This window comes from Colobus angolensis, unplaced genomic scaffold, assembly GCF_000951035.1.
Source record: "Colobus angolensis palliatus isolate OR3802 unplaced genomic scaffold, Cang.pa_1.0 Scaffold53, whole genome shotgun sequence".
Classification (NCBI taxonomy): domain Eukaryota; kingdom Metazoa; phylum Chordata; class Mammalia; order Primates; family Cercopithecidae; genus Colobus; species Colobus angolensis.
The window spans coordinates 11,765,945-11,781,071 of record NW_012118821.1 but is presented as its reverse complement, the minus strand read 5'-3'; the positions used below and the strand labels follow the sequence as shown (position 1 = coordinate 11,781,071).

The 15,127-nt window shown below is 45.6% G+C and overlaps 1 protein-coding gene across 3 annotated transcripts in view; it reads right to left on the bottom strand.

Moving 5' to 3' along the window:
- MYT1L (myelin transcription factor 1-like) overlaps nt 1-15,127 on the bottom strand; it is a 536,085-nt gene that overhangs the window by 146,912 nt on the left and 374,046 nt on the right. For all 3 annotated transcript variants that reach the window (XM_011960959.1, XM_011960961.1, XM_011960960.1), the window contains exon 9: nt 3,301-3,656. In XM_011960959.1, coding sequence (XP_011816349.1) covers nt 3,301-3,656 — 356 coding nt within the window. The remainder of the gene's footprint in view (nt 1-3,300; nt 3,657-15,127) is intronic.

Genomic DNA, 15,127 nt, shown 5'->3' with positions numbered 1-15,127 from the left:
CTGCTGCTGGCCCAGGGACACAGCAGTCACTGTGAGTGCCACCCAAGGAACACGAAAGGCCAGCCTCAGGATGCTGACTCAGAGCTCCAGCACTCAGACACAGAATGGGGCCCCCAGCTTTTAGGGAATGCATGGTTTCTGCCAAGCCTCTGGAAGGGAGGACAAAAGGACATCTCTGGTAGGCACCGTATGGAATCTCCTGTACTTACGCTGCACATCTCACATTAAAAATGCTGCTGTCGTGGCAGACATTTACATTTGTTGATGGTGATTTTGGCACTACATTTAACAGTAAGGTCAAATATAACATGCTCAACAGGGAGAATATTCAAACAGGAGATGGGCTGATGTACGCCCTTCAAAGCCTCCTTTCAATACATTAAACTAGGAGTTTGATCATGTAAAATGACTGCTCTGTCAACAGAGTTATCCTGTTCCTTTGATATAGAAGCTGCTTGGAGATTTCTGACCCTGACGGGGTATAAGAGACCAGAAGATATTCCATCCAGCGGGAGAACCTGCAGGTGCCATTGGCTAAATGTGGTGTTGAAACACCCATGCGGGGCTCCCCCAGTGGAGACATCTTTCTCCGAGAGAAAGGCTTCGTGAGTGTGTCTCCAGGAATCAGGTCTCTCAGGTGATTAATTCTTGGGAGAAATGCATTTGTTTATCTTAGAAATCAAACAAGCCTTTGGTGTCCCTCCAGAGAAGCTGTGGCAATGGAAACCTGGTGGAAGGTCCCCACAGGGCATGCAAATACTGTTGGTCCTAAGTGGCTGCCTGGGACCTGGGATTCTCATGAGAGGCTCTCTGAAAGGGAGTGGAGTATCACGCTCTACTGCCAGGATGCTCAGTAAACTGGGTGCACCTGTCTCACACTGCTAGCAGGTAGGTTATCTCACAACATCTCACTGTGGCTGCACCCTTCCTGAGTAGTTCATTTGATTCCTTTAAAGGTCATGTCATAGGTGATAATAGAAGTTATTTCCTTGGGGAGCCAACTGCTGAACATGAATTCTGAAACCAGACACCCCACAATTGACTATGAATTCTTTCATGGTCCTGCTACCTCTTCACAGGTGTTTGTTTTCGGCACCTCCTGTCTTCTGTGCTCTGGACTCAGCATTTGCTGACCACCTGAGAGGTGGTCACCATGCCAGGTCTGGCCACAGAGTTAGAAATCCTAGGTCCTGAGGCACAATCAGCCATTGTTCCTTTGCGGTGCTGTCACACATCCACCGGGTGCCCATTTACTCACATTATTCTGGCAAAAATGTCTTTAATTCTAGTTTGCTTTCTAGCTTTTAAAAACAATTATGTCCTAAGTGTTCAAGTCAGAATAAACAAACCCTATGCAGTCACATTCTAAAACCGTTTCAATAAGGCTTCTGGCTACCTTTCAAAGTATATCACTTTGTACTTTTAAAGAAATATTTAAATTTGACCATAAACTAAAATTGAATTTTTAATTCTAGAAAATGGAGAGCAAAACTTAAAACCTGGTTAAGGCCCCTGGTGTCAACGATACCTATTTACAGATTTCCTATCTTAACCTGTCACACCAAACATGAATGCCTCCTGCTTTCCAAACGGGATGAGAACGTGAAAGGGCCACATTGTAACCATCTTTCTGGTAAGCCTTGGTCAAGTTACAAATCATTAATCAGCCTCCACAATTAATGAGGTCACTCAAAACCACACTCACTCAATACAGTGTTCAGAAATAATCTGCCAGGTTGATCTACTTTCCAAATATTTTACTACACAAATCTATCATTTTAATTCTTACCATCTCATTAATGACACTGGTGCCTTGTGTCCCCGGTAGATTTAATAGCAATGATGGTAAGTCTGTTGATATGTGTTCTGATAGGCTTCTCCACCCAGCATTCTACCATAGACAGACAAAAAATCTTAGGAGACTAATTTTAATTTATGTAATGCATGTGTGTGTGCATATGCATCTATGTGTATATATACATATCTAAGTATGTGTGTGTGCATATGCATCTATGTGTATATATATCTATGTGTGTGTACATATGCATCTATGTGTACATATACATATCTATCTTCTATATGTCTATCTGTGCCTGTGTATTTATGTACATGTAAGTGATGGATTGTTTGCATAAGAATCTTAAGCCACTGTAACAATCTAGGATTATTTCCTAAAATTCAGGTTTCCTAGTACAAACTCCTCTGACTTCTGAAGGAGGAGTGGTAATTTAAGCCTGCCCATGAGATTAGCAACAAGCAACTCACATCTCCCTAATGTTTGGAGGGGACCTGATGTATGGACCTACTGGCTCAAACAACTACCTTTTGTGTCCAGAAATTAGTTCTCCTGGAAATCAGACTCTTGAAGAACTTTTGAGCCTAAGGGAGAAGGGCAAGAAAGAAAATTCCCTTCACTTTCAACATGTTTGGGCATTTCTAGAGGAAAACCCTAAGCCAATAAAGATGATAGCTAGGCTTTGCAAAAAAACGAACAAGCAAGCAAACAAACAAACCTCAAAACTCCCATCTCTTTCCTCAGAAGCAATGACTTCTATGAAAGGGTTAGTTTTGAAGTTGTATTGTGCGTCAGATAGTGACAGAACACTGGATATGAAAACCACGTCACCAGAAATGCACTGCTGGGAACATCCCAACACACAGCACGGCGGCCTTCTCCCCCACACGTCTCAGGGCACCGGAAACCCCAGATCAGAAACACAGCTCTCACATGTGGAAGCAGATGACGGGCTGACTGATTATCGTATATAGCAATAGGACTTCCTTTCATCCCAACTATATGACCATCACTAAAGCAAAGCTTTGGCAATCTACAGACAAAACCCACTTTGCTGGTTGATGTACCAGTCGTTAGGCAGGACTTTCAACTCCCCTGAGGAGGTACCTGGGCTAAGCCATTCCAACAACACTGTTTTGCCCAATCATTGTATCTCATGGATAGAACATTCAAGAAAATGTAAAATTAAAGACCAGGTCTGCTAACTTAACTTCCTTGATACATTTTGTTAAGATAATCAAAAAGGTATACCATAAATATCTCAGCAAATTACTGACAACCAACCTGAATAAAAATTAGACTGACACAAAATCTGAAGTGTAACAGAGAACCTGAAGAATTCTTCAATAGAAGTGTTCAGTTCACCTAAGAGGTTAATTTTCTCAGTATTGACCGAGCAGAATGATTTCTTTATATGCCAATCATTCATAGTAACAGCCGGCAATTCACCTTGAACAGTGGACCCAAATCACGACTTGTTATTTTGCTAATATTTTAAAGATTACCGTTTTCTTCTTCCTCCTCTTCCTCCTCCTCCTCCTCCTCCTCTTCCTCTTCTTCATCCTCCACATCTTCTCCATCCTCGTCATCATCCTCATCCTCCTCCTCGATCTCCTCCTCCTCCTCCCGGTCCCCCTCCTCATCTTCCTCGTCCTCATCCCCTGGCTCCTCATTGTCCTCGGAGTACTCCTCCCCCTCATCCTCCTCCTTCTCGTCCATGTCCTCAGTCCCATCACTGTCATCACACTCATCCACTGAGGAGCTGTCTGCTTTCACGGCAAATGGCTTTCGTTTAGGAGCAGGTTCCTGGGGCTGTTTATCTTGTGTTTTTCTTTTTTTCGCCAAGGGACACCCATATACACTAATAAAAAAAAAATAGAGAAGGCAGGGGGGAGAGAGAGAGAAAAAAAAAAAAAGATCTGTGTTACTGTCTTTTAAAATCAGACCAATGGGAGCCTTGATCAAGGTACTTAAAGGCTTATCATGAATGTCATCCACACAAACACCAGAGAGACATAAACATACACGTCCCCCGAAGTGTGCTGGAATCTGTTAATGAAGTGATGGTGTGAATAAATACAGCTCACATTTGTCTCGTTACCATTCACATTTAGTCCGAGTCTCCTAGTTCCTCATTCCTACAATTCCAGAGATCCTACAAAAATTCATGAGGTTGGTTTGCATAACGTACATAACATGCAATTGACAATACAAATTTAATTTATGAAACATTTTACCAAATATATACTATGTATAATATACATCTGAAGCAAGATTTATTTTTAATCCCATTATATTTACATACATATTTATGTAAAATATAAAAATGTCTATGTCGTGAAAGAGCTTTGGATATATTTGGATTTGTATATTTTATGGATTAAATTATATCTTTAGACTTGATAACCTCCTGAAACGAGATGAGCCATAGGGCTTGTCAATGTTATTATGAAAGCAACTGCATCATTCAAAGTTGTGCAGAACTTCCTCAGTCTTAGATGTTATTAGTCCCACGCCAGCATTCCAGAAAACAACTTCAGTGTTAGCGGTAATCACCACTAAATCATGCTGAAATTGGCCCAGGCTTGGACAAGACCCTTCCTTACAGCAGAAGCTCACAGTCTTTCCTTGAGAAAGAATGATTTTCTTTCTTTTTTTTTTTATTATTATTATACTTTAAGTTCGAGGGTACATGTGCAAAACATGCAGGTTTGTTACATATGTATACATGTGCTATGTTGGTGTGCTGCACCCATCAACTCATCATTTGTAAATGTACTGTAGTAGGTATATCTCCTAATGCTACCCCTCCCCCTTCCCCCACCCCACAACAGGCCCTGGTGTGTGATGTCCCCCACCCTGTGTCCAAGTGTTCTCATTGAGAAAGAACGATTTTCAAAGCCACATTACAAATTCACTTTTGTTCTAGAAATAATATATATACTACAAAAAAAAAATAGGTGTGATAGGGAAGACATAGAGGCAAACTACCACAGGCAAACACTCCATTTATGCAGAACGAGATGTATGGCCTCTCTCACTGGCCCACGGTTCTGCAGGGGGGTCCTGCACACCCTGACTAGCCTGGCTTTGAATCTGGGATAGCGACTCATCATTCAGTCATGACCCCAACCAGTGTTTACTATTTGGGCGACTCCTCTATGTTGGGCCCTGGGCTATGCTGGAGTTTAGAGCTGAGTGGCACAGATCCTCACACGAAGGCTTTATGCTCTAACAAGGGACTTAGACAAGTCAGAAATATCATTTTAGAACCACTCACTTCTGTGTACACTGTGCGCCAAACACCCGGCATGTCATAGACACTCAACAGCCATTTGCGGAATGAATGGATGAACCGTGATAAATCCCATGATGAAAATGTGCAGAGGGTTCCATGTCCTGCACACAGAGGGCAGGAATGTATGGGTGCTGGCAAGGCTTTCAGGAAGAGGTGAGGCTGCTAATGAGCTTTCACAGACACATAAAGGATGTCTGGGAGGGAAAGAAAGCATTTCAATACATCCCAATTAAAACAATCTGCAAAAGACATGAACATATGTAAAAACACCATGGGCTCACAAAACTAAAACAAACACAAACCCCAAAGGCTGGAGCGTAGAGTGTGTGGAGCGGGGCTGGGCCGGGGGTAGCGGTTAGAGTGGAGAGTCAGGTGGGGTCAGATCAACCTCGTGGATGAATGATGGGACTCTGGATTTTGACCCAGGAAACAGGGAGTGATTCGAGTTCTTTCAAGCATTCAATAATGCAATTAAAATGCATGTTGGATAGGTAATGGCAGGGTGCAAAGCGGAGGACAGAGGAGAGGAGGTGCAGGCTAGAGATGCGGGGAGCAGAAGACAGCCAGTGCCATGTTCAGATGGCGACTGAGATGAGAAGGTGAGCTGAGGAGGGTGCCTAGATCATCAGACAGACGAGAGAGGCCAGGGGGACGAAGGGCCATGAGGGAGCTTCTCGGTACAGTCAGACCCTGGGTAAGAAGGTGCTGGGAGACAGTGTGGGAGTAGGACACGGTGTGTACGGACCAGGAGGAGCTTGCGTTGCCCACAGCAAGTCTTGTTGATTGACTGACTTTGGACAGATGTTCAACCTTACACATGAATATCATCTGCTGTAAAGTCAGACAAATGCTAATCTCACATGGCTGCATTAAGGATGAAACGAAGAAAAAAAATATATATATACGTAAAGAAGTTAGTAGTGTACCTGGCACCTACTAGGCACTCAATGAATGATAGGAACTGCTGTGTAATAGTGGTAATAATAAGACACTTCTGCTATTTTTTAATTTTTATTCAGGTATCCAATTACCCAACAAATACGTCACTTCTTTAAGTTTTGGAAACTAATGATTGTCCTGTTTGTTTCTTCTATCAATACTTCTAAAATAATTTAGACCAATTACACTAGTGAAAGTGAAGAGAAACAGTTTTGTGTTTCTTAGGAAACCAGTTTTTCTTGATGGGTAGTGGTTCGTGGCCTGTTAGGAACTGGGCCACACAGCAGGAGGGGGCAGCAGGCAAGTGAGCAAAGCTTCTTCTGTATTTACAGCCACTCCCTATTGCTCACATGACCACCTGAGCTCTGCCTTCTGTCAGATCAGCGGCCACATCAGATTCTCACAGGAGCCTGAACCCTGTTGAGAACGGTGCATGGGAGGGATCTAGGTTGTGGCTCCTTATGAGAATCTAATGCCTGACGATCTGTCACTGTCTCCCATCACTCCAGATGGGACATCTAGTTGCAGAAAAACAAGCTCCCACTGGTTCTACATGATGGTGAGTTGTAAAATTATTTCATCATATATTACAATGTAGTAATAAAAATAAAGTGCACAAAAAATGCCATGCACTTGAATTACATCTTCCCCACCCCCAAACCGTGGAAAAGCTGTCTTCCACGAAACCGGTTCCTGGGGCCAGAAAGGATGGGGACCGCTGCCCTGGAAGACACAAGCATGGGGTACGGGCAAGAGCGGAGGGACTTCATTTCCACCTGGCTGCGTCACTCAGGGAGTCCCCTCATCAATTTGGATGTCACTTTTTAAATTTGTAAGATGAGGGCAGTTAGATGACTTCTAAGTCTCTGTCAGCCCTGAAACACTAGGGTGAAATGTTATCATCCCTTAAAAACATAATAAGCAAAATGAGAATAACAATTTTAATAACCAGATAATTCAAGAAAAAAATTCGATAGTCTACATAATATTTCAAACATGAAATACACAGATTTCTGAGATTCCTTTTATGCAAACATTTTCATTTGTGAGGGGATAATCTGAGATAATCACCTCAGAGCCAGCCATACCTTCATGCTGAATTACCACCAGACAACCTGTGAAGTCTACGCCCGACGCCAACCAATCTCCTCAGAGGGCCGCCTGCATCTGAGTGGACTGGTTCTGGTGGACACCTGCTGTGTCTGTCCAGATAGCAGATAGCAGATGCAGCTGTGCATGGATGGTTCCTCCAGAGCCTGCCCTCGGCGTCTCGGGTCACAACGACTGGGGCTCTTCCCAGCTTCCTTCTCCTTTGTCAGTGAGTCAATGTGTTTGTTTGACACCGTCTGTTCTGCATTGAGGCCACCTGCACAGCACTGTTCACTAAACAGATAACTAGGCCTACCGGTGACCATCTATGAGTCCCGAGCGCTGGGAAATGACGTCACCCCACCTGGCTTGGAGGTGAGGTGACTGGAAGCTTCCTCAGAGGGTGTAAGCTGGGGCTCCTGTTCCATTTTCTCCTTGCTCGTTCACGTGCACAGCCGCCCTCCTTTTCAAGATGGCTCACTTGTGCTCAGACCGTGCAATGTTGGCACTGTGAGGTTTCGAGCAGGGGAGTAGAGATTTTCCTTAAAACGGACGCTGCAGTTAGAAGTGAGCACACCTGGGCTTCACTCATGATCACCTGGGACCGCTGAGACTTTGGAGGACAGCATGTCTGGCTAGGAGGACGTCTGGGAGGATGGGGTCCGGGCCGTAGGGCATTGCTGTGGTGGGTTTCTGAGTCCCAACCTTGGAGAGCCTGTCTGGGCCATCCAGGCATGGGAGGCGGGCTGCCTCCTGCTCACACAGTCCTCTGAACTCCCCTGTACCTGCAGCTGACTGGTTCCCTTGCAGGGGGCCCCGCCCACTTTCATTGCCTTTCCATCTCCTGGCAGCTGCCATAGCTCCTACTCCATTTGAACTTGCTGGGCATGGGAAGGTGGTGGAGGAAGAGGGACAATAAATAAGCAAGAGTAGAAAAAAAGAAAGAGTTGCTCAAGACAGTTGGAGAAGGTGAGTGTGTGTGGAAAGGCAAGCACACGTGGAAAAGAAAAGTGAAGCATTCATCTGGTCTCTGTCAGGACAATATTGGTATAATCCTATCAAGCAGGGTTTGGTTTAATACGCAAAACATTTCACAAACAGCCTGAGCGTATCCAGGGTGGTGATGCGGAGAGCACACCACACGACCAGGGGCCTGAGCGCCAGGCTTGGTGTTGTTAACACCTCTTTGAGCACCTGGACTCCAGCTGGGCCTTGGTTTACCTATCAATGTAATAGAAGCAGCAGCAGTTCCTTTACTGCTCTAAAGCTTTACATGTTTTAAATTTCCTAAATGATTCCCTTCTCGTGGTGGGAACTTTCTGACGAAGTGTAGGTTTCAGTCCCTTCTAGTCTTCTATTTTTACTTGGATTGGTTTTACTTCCCTATCCCTATATTTTGCAAACCCTTGGATTCAGCATAGCAACCTTTGGAATCATCTGGCCTCAAACTTCCAGTGCTTCCTGCCATTTGTCATGGTTCATTGCTCAAGATTTGCTCTCTATTTGTTAATGTAAACTGTGAATACAATCATACCTCCAACTACAAACAAGTACCCTCCATCCCTTCTCTATCTGACCCATTCTCCTATGCAGTTCCTGGTATCTACTTCCACGGTGACAACACATTCAACTGCCAGCACATTCCATTCCATCTGTGTTCAACTCCACGTGGCTCGAGGCCCTGCTTAAATCAACAGAGCCCTCTTAGTCTCCAAAGGCTTAGAATATTTCAAATGTCGATGGTCCAGACATGCTCTCCAAGGCTGGGACTCAGAAACCCACCACAGCAATGCCCTACGGCCTGGACCCCATCCTGGAACATGAGTCTGGGGAGCGTGGATCCTCCTACCCTCCTATTCTGTGAACAGAGGGTCTGCTGACGGGGCGGTGATCTGGAAGGAGAGAGGATGTGGAGGCACTGGTGGTGCTGCCCAGCCACACCCATGAAGGGCTCAGCCCAGCACTGCGGCCTCGTCCAAGACCTCAGCTGACCGTGTCAGTGCCTCAGAGATGCTGTGCGGCTCCAGTCACCTCTGTGGCTCTGCAGCCAGCTACTGCACCCCCCAAGGCACAAAGGTGGCCCTTCATATTTGAACATCATTCTGAAAGACTGAGTTCAACATCTGCAATGCACTGACAGAATGATGTTTACTCACATATCCTCTCCTGGATTTATATCTCTTTTTAGAATAGATGATATTTTAAGATTCCAAAAACAATGCACTTTTTTCACACAGTTGAAACTTCAAAGAAGTTGTAAATGTGATCACTTGTAAGATCACGGTAGCTCAATAGTTCTCGGTTGACAAAAAGTCCCTCCTGTCATTTTTCCAGAGTGTGTCCATAACATGATTCTCAATGCAGAAACAGGGCAGGGAAGCCAGCAGCGGCCTCATCTCACAGAAAACCACGCTGTCTTATCCTTGGACTTCTCACAATTCAGCAGCAGCCAGCGACAGGAGAGGAAGTCCAAAACGCTTTGGGTAGAGTGAAGAGGCAAACGCATGCTGGATTAGAAATGAGAAAACCTGGGCTTTCCATGTTTTCACCCTGTTCAGGTTACGTCGGGTTACACATGGAGGCCTGGCATCCCGTCGCCCCCACCAGCTCCGAGCCGGCCTGGGCCGCGCCTCCTGGGCCCATGCTGATGCCTCATGCTGTCTTTTGCTGTTGCAGCTTTCACGGTCCTTTTGTGGTTAACTCGGTGTCAACAACTTCTAGTCTTTTGCATCTGGTTATTCTAAAAAACCAGTTGCTGGCCATGGCTTTCCCTCATAAACTCATCCACACAAAACATTATGTAGTGCATTCTCACACTTCCATGTCATGTACAACTGTCTTTTATGGAATGTTTTGTTTATCCAATTTTAATATAAACAAGGATAAGTTCTGAAGTAACTGAAAACCAAACTTGGCAGCGTGTCCTCTGCTCCCAGCTGCTGTTATCACCGCCATGGAGAGAGGAATGCGGCGGTGAGGGTGGGAAGCATCCTGTGTGCGGGCCTCTCCCACCGGAAAGTGGGGCTCGGAACGTCAGGGTGACCGACCAGTTGGCTCAGAGGCCTGACAGTGATTCCCCCACAACCGCCTCTTTTAGAGGTGGTATTTTTCTTGTCTTGCTTCAATGTTAAAACATGTATTTTGGAGTAATTTTTAACATATTTAAAGTGCATCTGAATATAATTCTGGAGCACTGGTTTTAAACCCGCTCAGTTAATATCAGCACAGCTTAGAAAGCACTTCCTGTGTGTCTGGCATTTTCTAAAATCTCTACATATACAAATCCATTCAACCCTCTCGGTGACCCTGTGATGTAGATTCCGCTGTAATTCCTAACTTCGAGGGACAGAGATTTTTTGAGTCACTTGCTTAAAATCACAGAGCTGAGTAACAGTGGAGGAGGTATGTGCAAACCCCTTCTCCATATCCTGATTTTCTGATTTCTAAAGGGAGATATTAATCCGACCCTATTTCTTACTGGACCATGGTAAGGATCTCTCTAAATGAGAACATCTATTTTTCCCTAATTCCTGTTACATAGTAAGCAGGTGCCACAGAAATATGTGCTGAGTGAACACATTGCATGATTGATTTATTCCTTTATTTGGAAAGCATGTCACTGAGCAATACAGACCTACTCCCAACCTCATGGGACACAGAGACACACACAGTTACCCTGCCAGAGACGACAGAGGAGGCTTCACAGGGGACCAAGATGGGGGTGGGATAGGGAGGAGACTGAGACAGAGACACAGCACAGAGAGATGCAGAGAGACAGAGGGACCCAGAGGGTGAGTTTCATGGTGGCTGCATGGGCAGGAGGTGGTCAGAGGCTGGAGATGTGAGGGGCAGGCAGTCAGGGCCTCCCAGGTGCTGTCCCTCCCAGGAGCCGTGGGAGCTCTGGACAGTGTAGACAGTGGGATTACTTCCACACAGTTGACTGAGGGCTGTGAAACCGTCACTGTGGCTGCGGTGTGGGAATGAGGCGGAGGAAAGGACAGCTCGATGGTGGAAGGCCATTTAAGGAGCAATGTCAGGTCACAGGTTGGCCTGGGAAGGTACAGGCAGGATGTGCAGGAGTGAGGTGAGGGGATAGGTGTGGGACGCAGCCTGGTTTCCAGCTCAGGTAATTGACAGGTGGAGGTGTGTGCACTGGTACGGAAGACACAGGAGACTCAGGTCTTTGCTGGCTCAGTTTTTGTTGGGAAGAGAGGCTTACAGGTGCTTCTCTATAATCTCTTGTTTTACAGATGCACAAATACCACGCTTCTCTAGGGTTGCTAAATTGGAGGCGTCTCAGCTTAAGTGATCTCTAGAAGGGCTGCAGTGTTGGTTCGGGGCAGTCAGGGGGTGGCCATTACAGACAAGATGGAGAAAGAGGCAGTTTCCTGGGAAGAGCGAGGGCTCCACCCTGAACTCTTAGGGACACAGGGGTTTGGGGACTGGGGACGGAAGAAGGGGGAAGCAGAGGTACAGAGATGAAGAGGTCGGGGGTGGGTCCAGGGAGCATGAGGTTGGCCCAGGAGACACAACCCACAGACCCTCATTCACATCCACAGGAAACAGAGAACTTGGGGTAGCCCAGGAGACACCACCTCAGATCCTTGGTCACCTCCACAGGAGAGAGAGAAGGCTGGGGTCGTCACCCGGATCTGAGTGGTCCATGAACAGCAACCAGAGCCACGTAAATGTTAGTAATATCTGCACAAGGTCTGTGCGCCTCGCCAAGCCGCTTGAGGGTCTGCACCTGTTTAACCCTGGGAGCTGTATTTATCTCAGCCTCAGTCTACCCATCTGTGAGACGACGGGTAGGGCCCATGTTACACACTTAGGGCAGCCAGTGAAAACCAGACCACGCGGAACACCCAACGACCAGCAAATCTGAGTTCTCCTTTTCTTATTTCCTTTCTCCTCAGGTCTTAAGAACCGTTGATATCCCTTCTTACCACTAGCCCTTTAAAGGGTTACTCTTATACGTTTCCAGAATATATAAAAGCACTTAAAAAGACATCAGAAATAGTTGAAATTATTGAACTGTGCAATTAAACAGCTAGCATTTCCAACTTCTTGCTGTTTCTAAAACATACATACTAATAAAACCAATTCAGTTTTAACTACATATTCCTTCATTTTTAAATATTACTTTAAATATATTTTAGCATCTTTTAAAGTTATTTTTTTCTCTGTATTGTTACAAAGGTGTAGCTGATTCGAAAGCTATGTCTTTTCTTAAACTTGATAGACATGTTCTATACATGAAAAACATTCAACAAATAATTGTTTAAAATGTTTACTTGACCCTCTTAGGGCATTTTTAAAAAAAATCTCAGTTTCTGGGATGCAGGGAGTTGCTTTTTTCTCTTTTAAAAGTCACTTTAAATGATATAGCCAGTTATTAAATATTTATTGTCTTGAATAGTAATTCAAGATTCAAATAAAGTTACAATAATCACTAAATTTAATCTCTTTCAACTCCAGAAAACTAGTTATTTTCAACTCAATAATGAGAGTAAAGGTACCTCTTGGGCTTTGACCATTTGTCAATGCATGCAGCTGCACATCTCGGAGGTGGATAAAGGGCAAATGGGAGGCTCGCATGCACGTTTTCCAAACCAGCTTTCCAGGAGACATGGTTCTCTGACTGCTGGGATTGTTTCTTCTATGTCTATTTTTTTCTTCTTGAAATTCCAGTTCACACTTCCCAAGTGTGTCTCTGTTCCTTTAAAGCTGAAAGACTTGAACTAATGTGAACCCTTGTGTGCCGGGTCAACCCCCCTGCCGCCCCAGTCATCCACACCAACAATGCTCCTTCTTCCTCCTTCCTTCTTCTTTCCCTTCCCTTCCCTCCTTCTTTCCCTTACCTCCCTTACCTTTCCTTTCCTTCCCTCCCTCCCTCTCTTCCCTTCCTTCCTTCTTCCCCTCCCTTCCCTTCCCTTACCTCTTTCCTTCCCTTCCCTCCTTCCTTCCCTTTCCTCCTTTCCTCCCTCCCTCCCTCTCCCTTCCTTCCTCCCTCCCTCCTTTCCTTCCTTCCTTCTTCCCTTCCCTTCTTCCCTCCGTTCCCTCCTTCCCTCCCTCCCTCTCCCTTCCTTACTTCCTCCCTTCCTTCCTTACGTCCTTCTTTCCTTCCTTCTTTCCTCCCTCCTTCCCTTCCCTTCCGTTCCCTTCCCTTCCCTCCCTCCTTCCCTCCTTCTCTTCCCTCCTTCTCTTCCCTCCCTTCCTTCCTTCTTTCTTCTTTCTTCTTTCCTTCCACCCACCTCCACAGGCTCAGGTGATCCTCTCACCTCAGCCTACTGAGTAGCTAGGACCACAGGGATATACTACCAAGCTTGGCTAATGTTTGTATTTTTGTAGAGATGGAGTTTTGCCATGTTGCCGGGGCTGGTCTTGAACTCCTGGGCTCAAGTGATCCACCTGCCTTGGCCTCCCAAAGTGCTGAGATTACACGCATGAGCCACCACGCCCAGCCTCTACTTAATTGTTAAGAAGTTAAACTATTTGGTCACCCCTTTGCTGTACCGTTTGAGATTCCACTGCGTGTCCACATTCGCCCTTTCCAATTGCTGCCCATTTTCCATCACTCTCACCCCAGAGCTCTATGCTCATTATGATTCTTCTTGCTGGAATTTTCTCTCCTACTGATCCTTTAAGACTCATCTCAAGTCCCCTTCACCACCGTGTCATTCCTGCTCATCCTGGAATTCAGGGTCCTGTGGCATTAGCAACTCTGTGTCGCTAGACATTTACCATCTAAGTGTCAACCGCCTCCCGTTGCTCTTGATTTTCTGTGTGTGCTTATCCTATTGTCTCAATTTAGCTGTTTTCTTTTTGGTTTTAGAGGCTTTGCCATCTAATTAATTAGTCCAAGTCCCACTGTGCGAAGCAAAGGTGTGGGTGTTCAGTACCTTTGTTTCCACTGACTGAGTTGCCACTGGCAAGACTAGAATGTTGATAATGTATTCTAACCATCTACTTCGTGGCAGTGAGACTGGCGAACTCAGCTGCTGCATGAATATACTCGGGTTACCAGGGTGCTCCAAGTGATGTTCCATTTAGTGAAAGACCTCAGAAGGTTGACGGGGCTCCCTGGAGTGTCCCATTTGCTACAAGCTAGTGACTGGGACTCTACTTACTAGTGCAACACCCTCAGGACAGGAGAAATCTGGTGGAGGGATAAAGCTTGAAAATCACCTAATCCATCTTTTCACCTAGAAAACAAAGTGGCATGCACAAAGTCAAAGCCTCAGGTCGTGCCGAGCTAGACATTCCACCCTCTAAGCAAGCACCTCCCCTGCCAGGCCAACACAAACGCTGAAGTCACTGTGAGTCAGAAAACACACTGTAAATGGGAGCCTGAGCAGCCACTGCTGCTGGCACTCACTGCCTGTTAAGACGCCACGGCCACGGTCACATAGAGGAACGTGTCCAGAGAGGAAACTGCTGAAAACAAACACCACACCTGCAGTCAGTCTGTCCCAGTGACATTTTCAGTGTTGTCTTTGTGACCATGCATACGTCCACACCAGTGCTCTACGTCAGGAAGGCGCTAGGACACATTGAACGTTAGCATAGCAGTACAGATGATGAGACTGCACTTAGTGCACCCATGAAGAGATTCTCTGCTTTGTGTGCTGTGTTCACAGCAACCACTGTGACAACATCAGCAGCAAGTGGCTGCTGTACCTTCCACTGTCAGGGGTCCTCAAAGATGGCACAGGTGCCATTCTCTTTTCCAGGGACCCCTGAAGTTACAGCAGTACCATCACCTTGAATGACAGTAATTACGATTGATTTGAAAAAGTGAGAAACAAGTTTTATAAACATGTATGATTCTGGCCGAGTGCAGTGGCTCATGCCTGTAATCCCAGCACTTTGGGAGGCCGAGATGGGTGGATCACCGGAGATCAGAAGTTTGAGGCCAGCCAGGCCAAACATGTTCTCTACTTAATAAAAAAAGAAGGAAAGAAAGAGAGAGAGAGAAGAAATAAAGAAAGAAAGAAAGAAAGAAA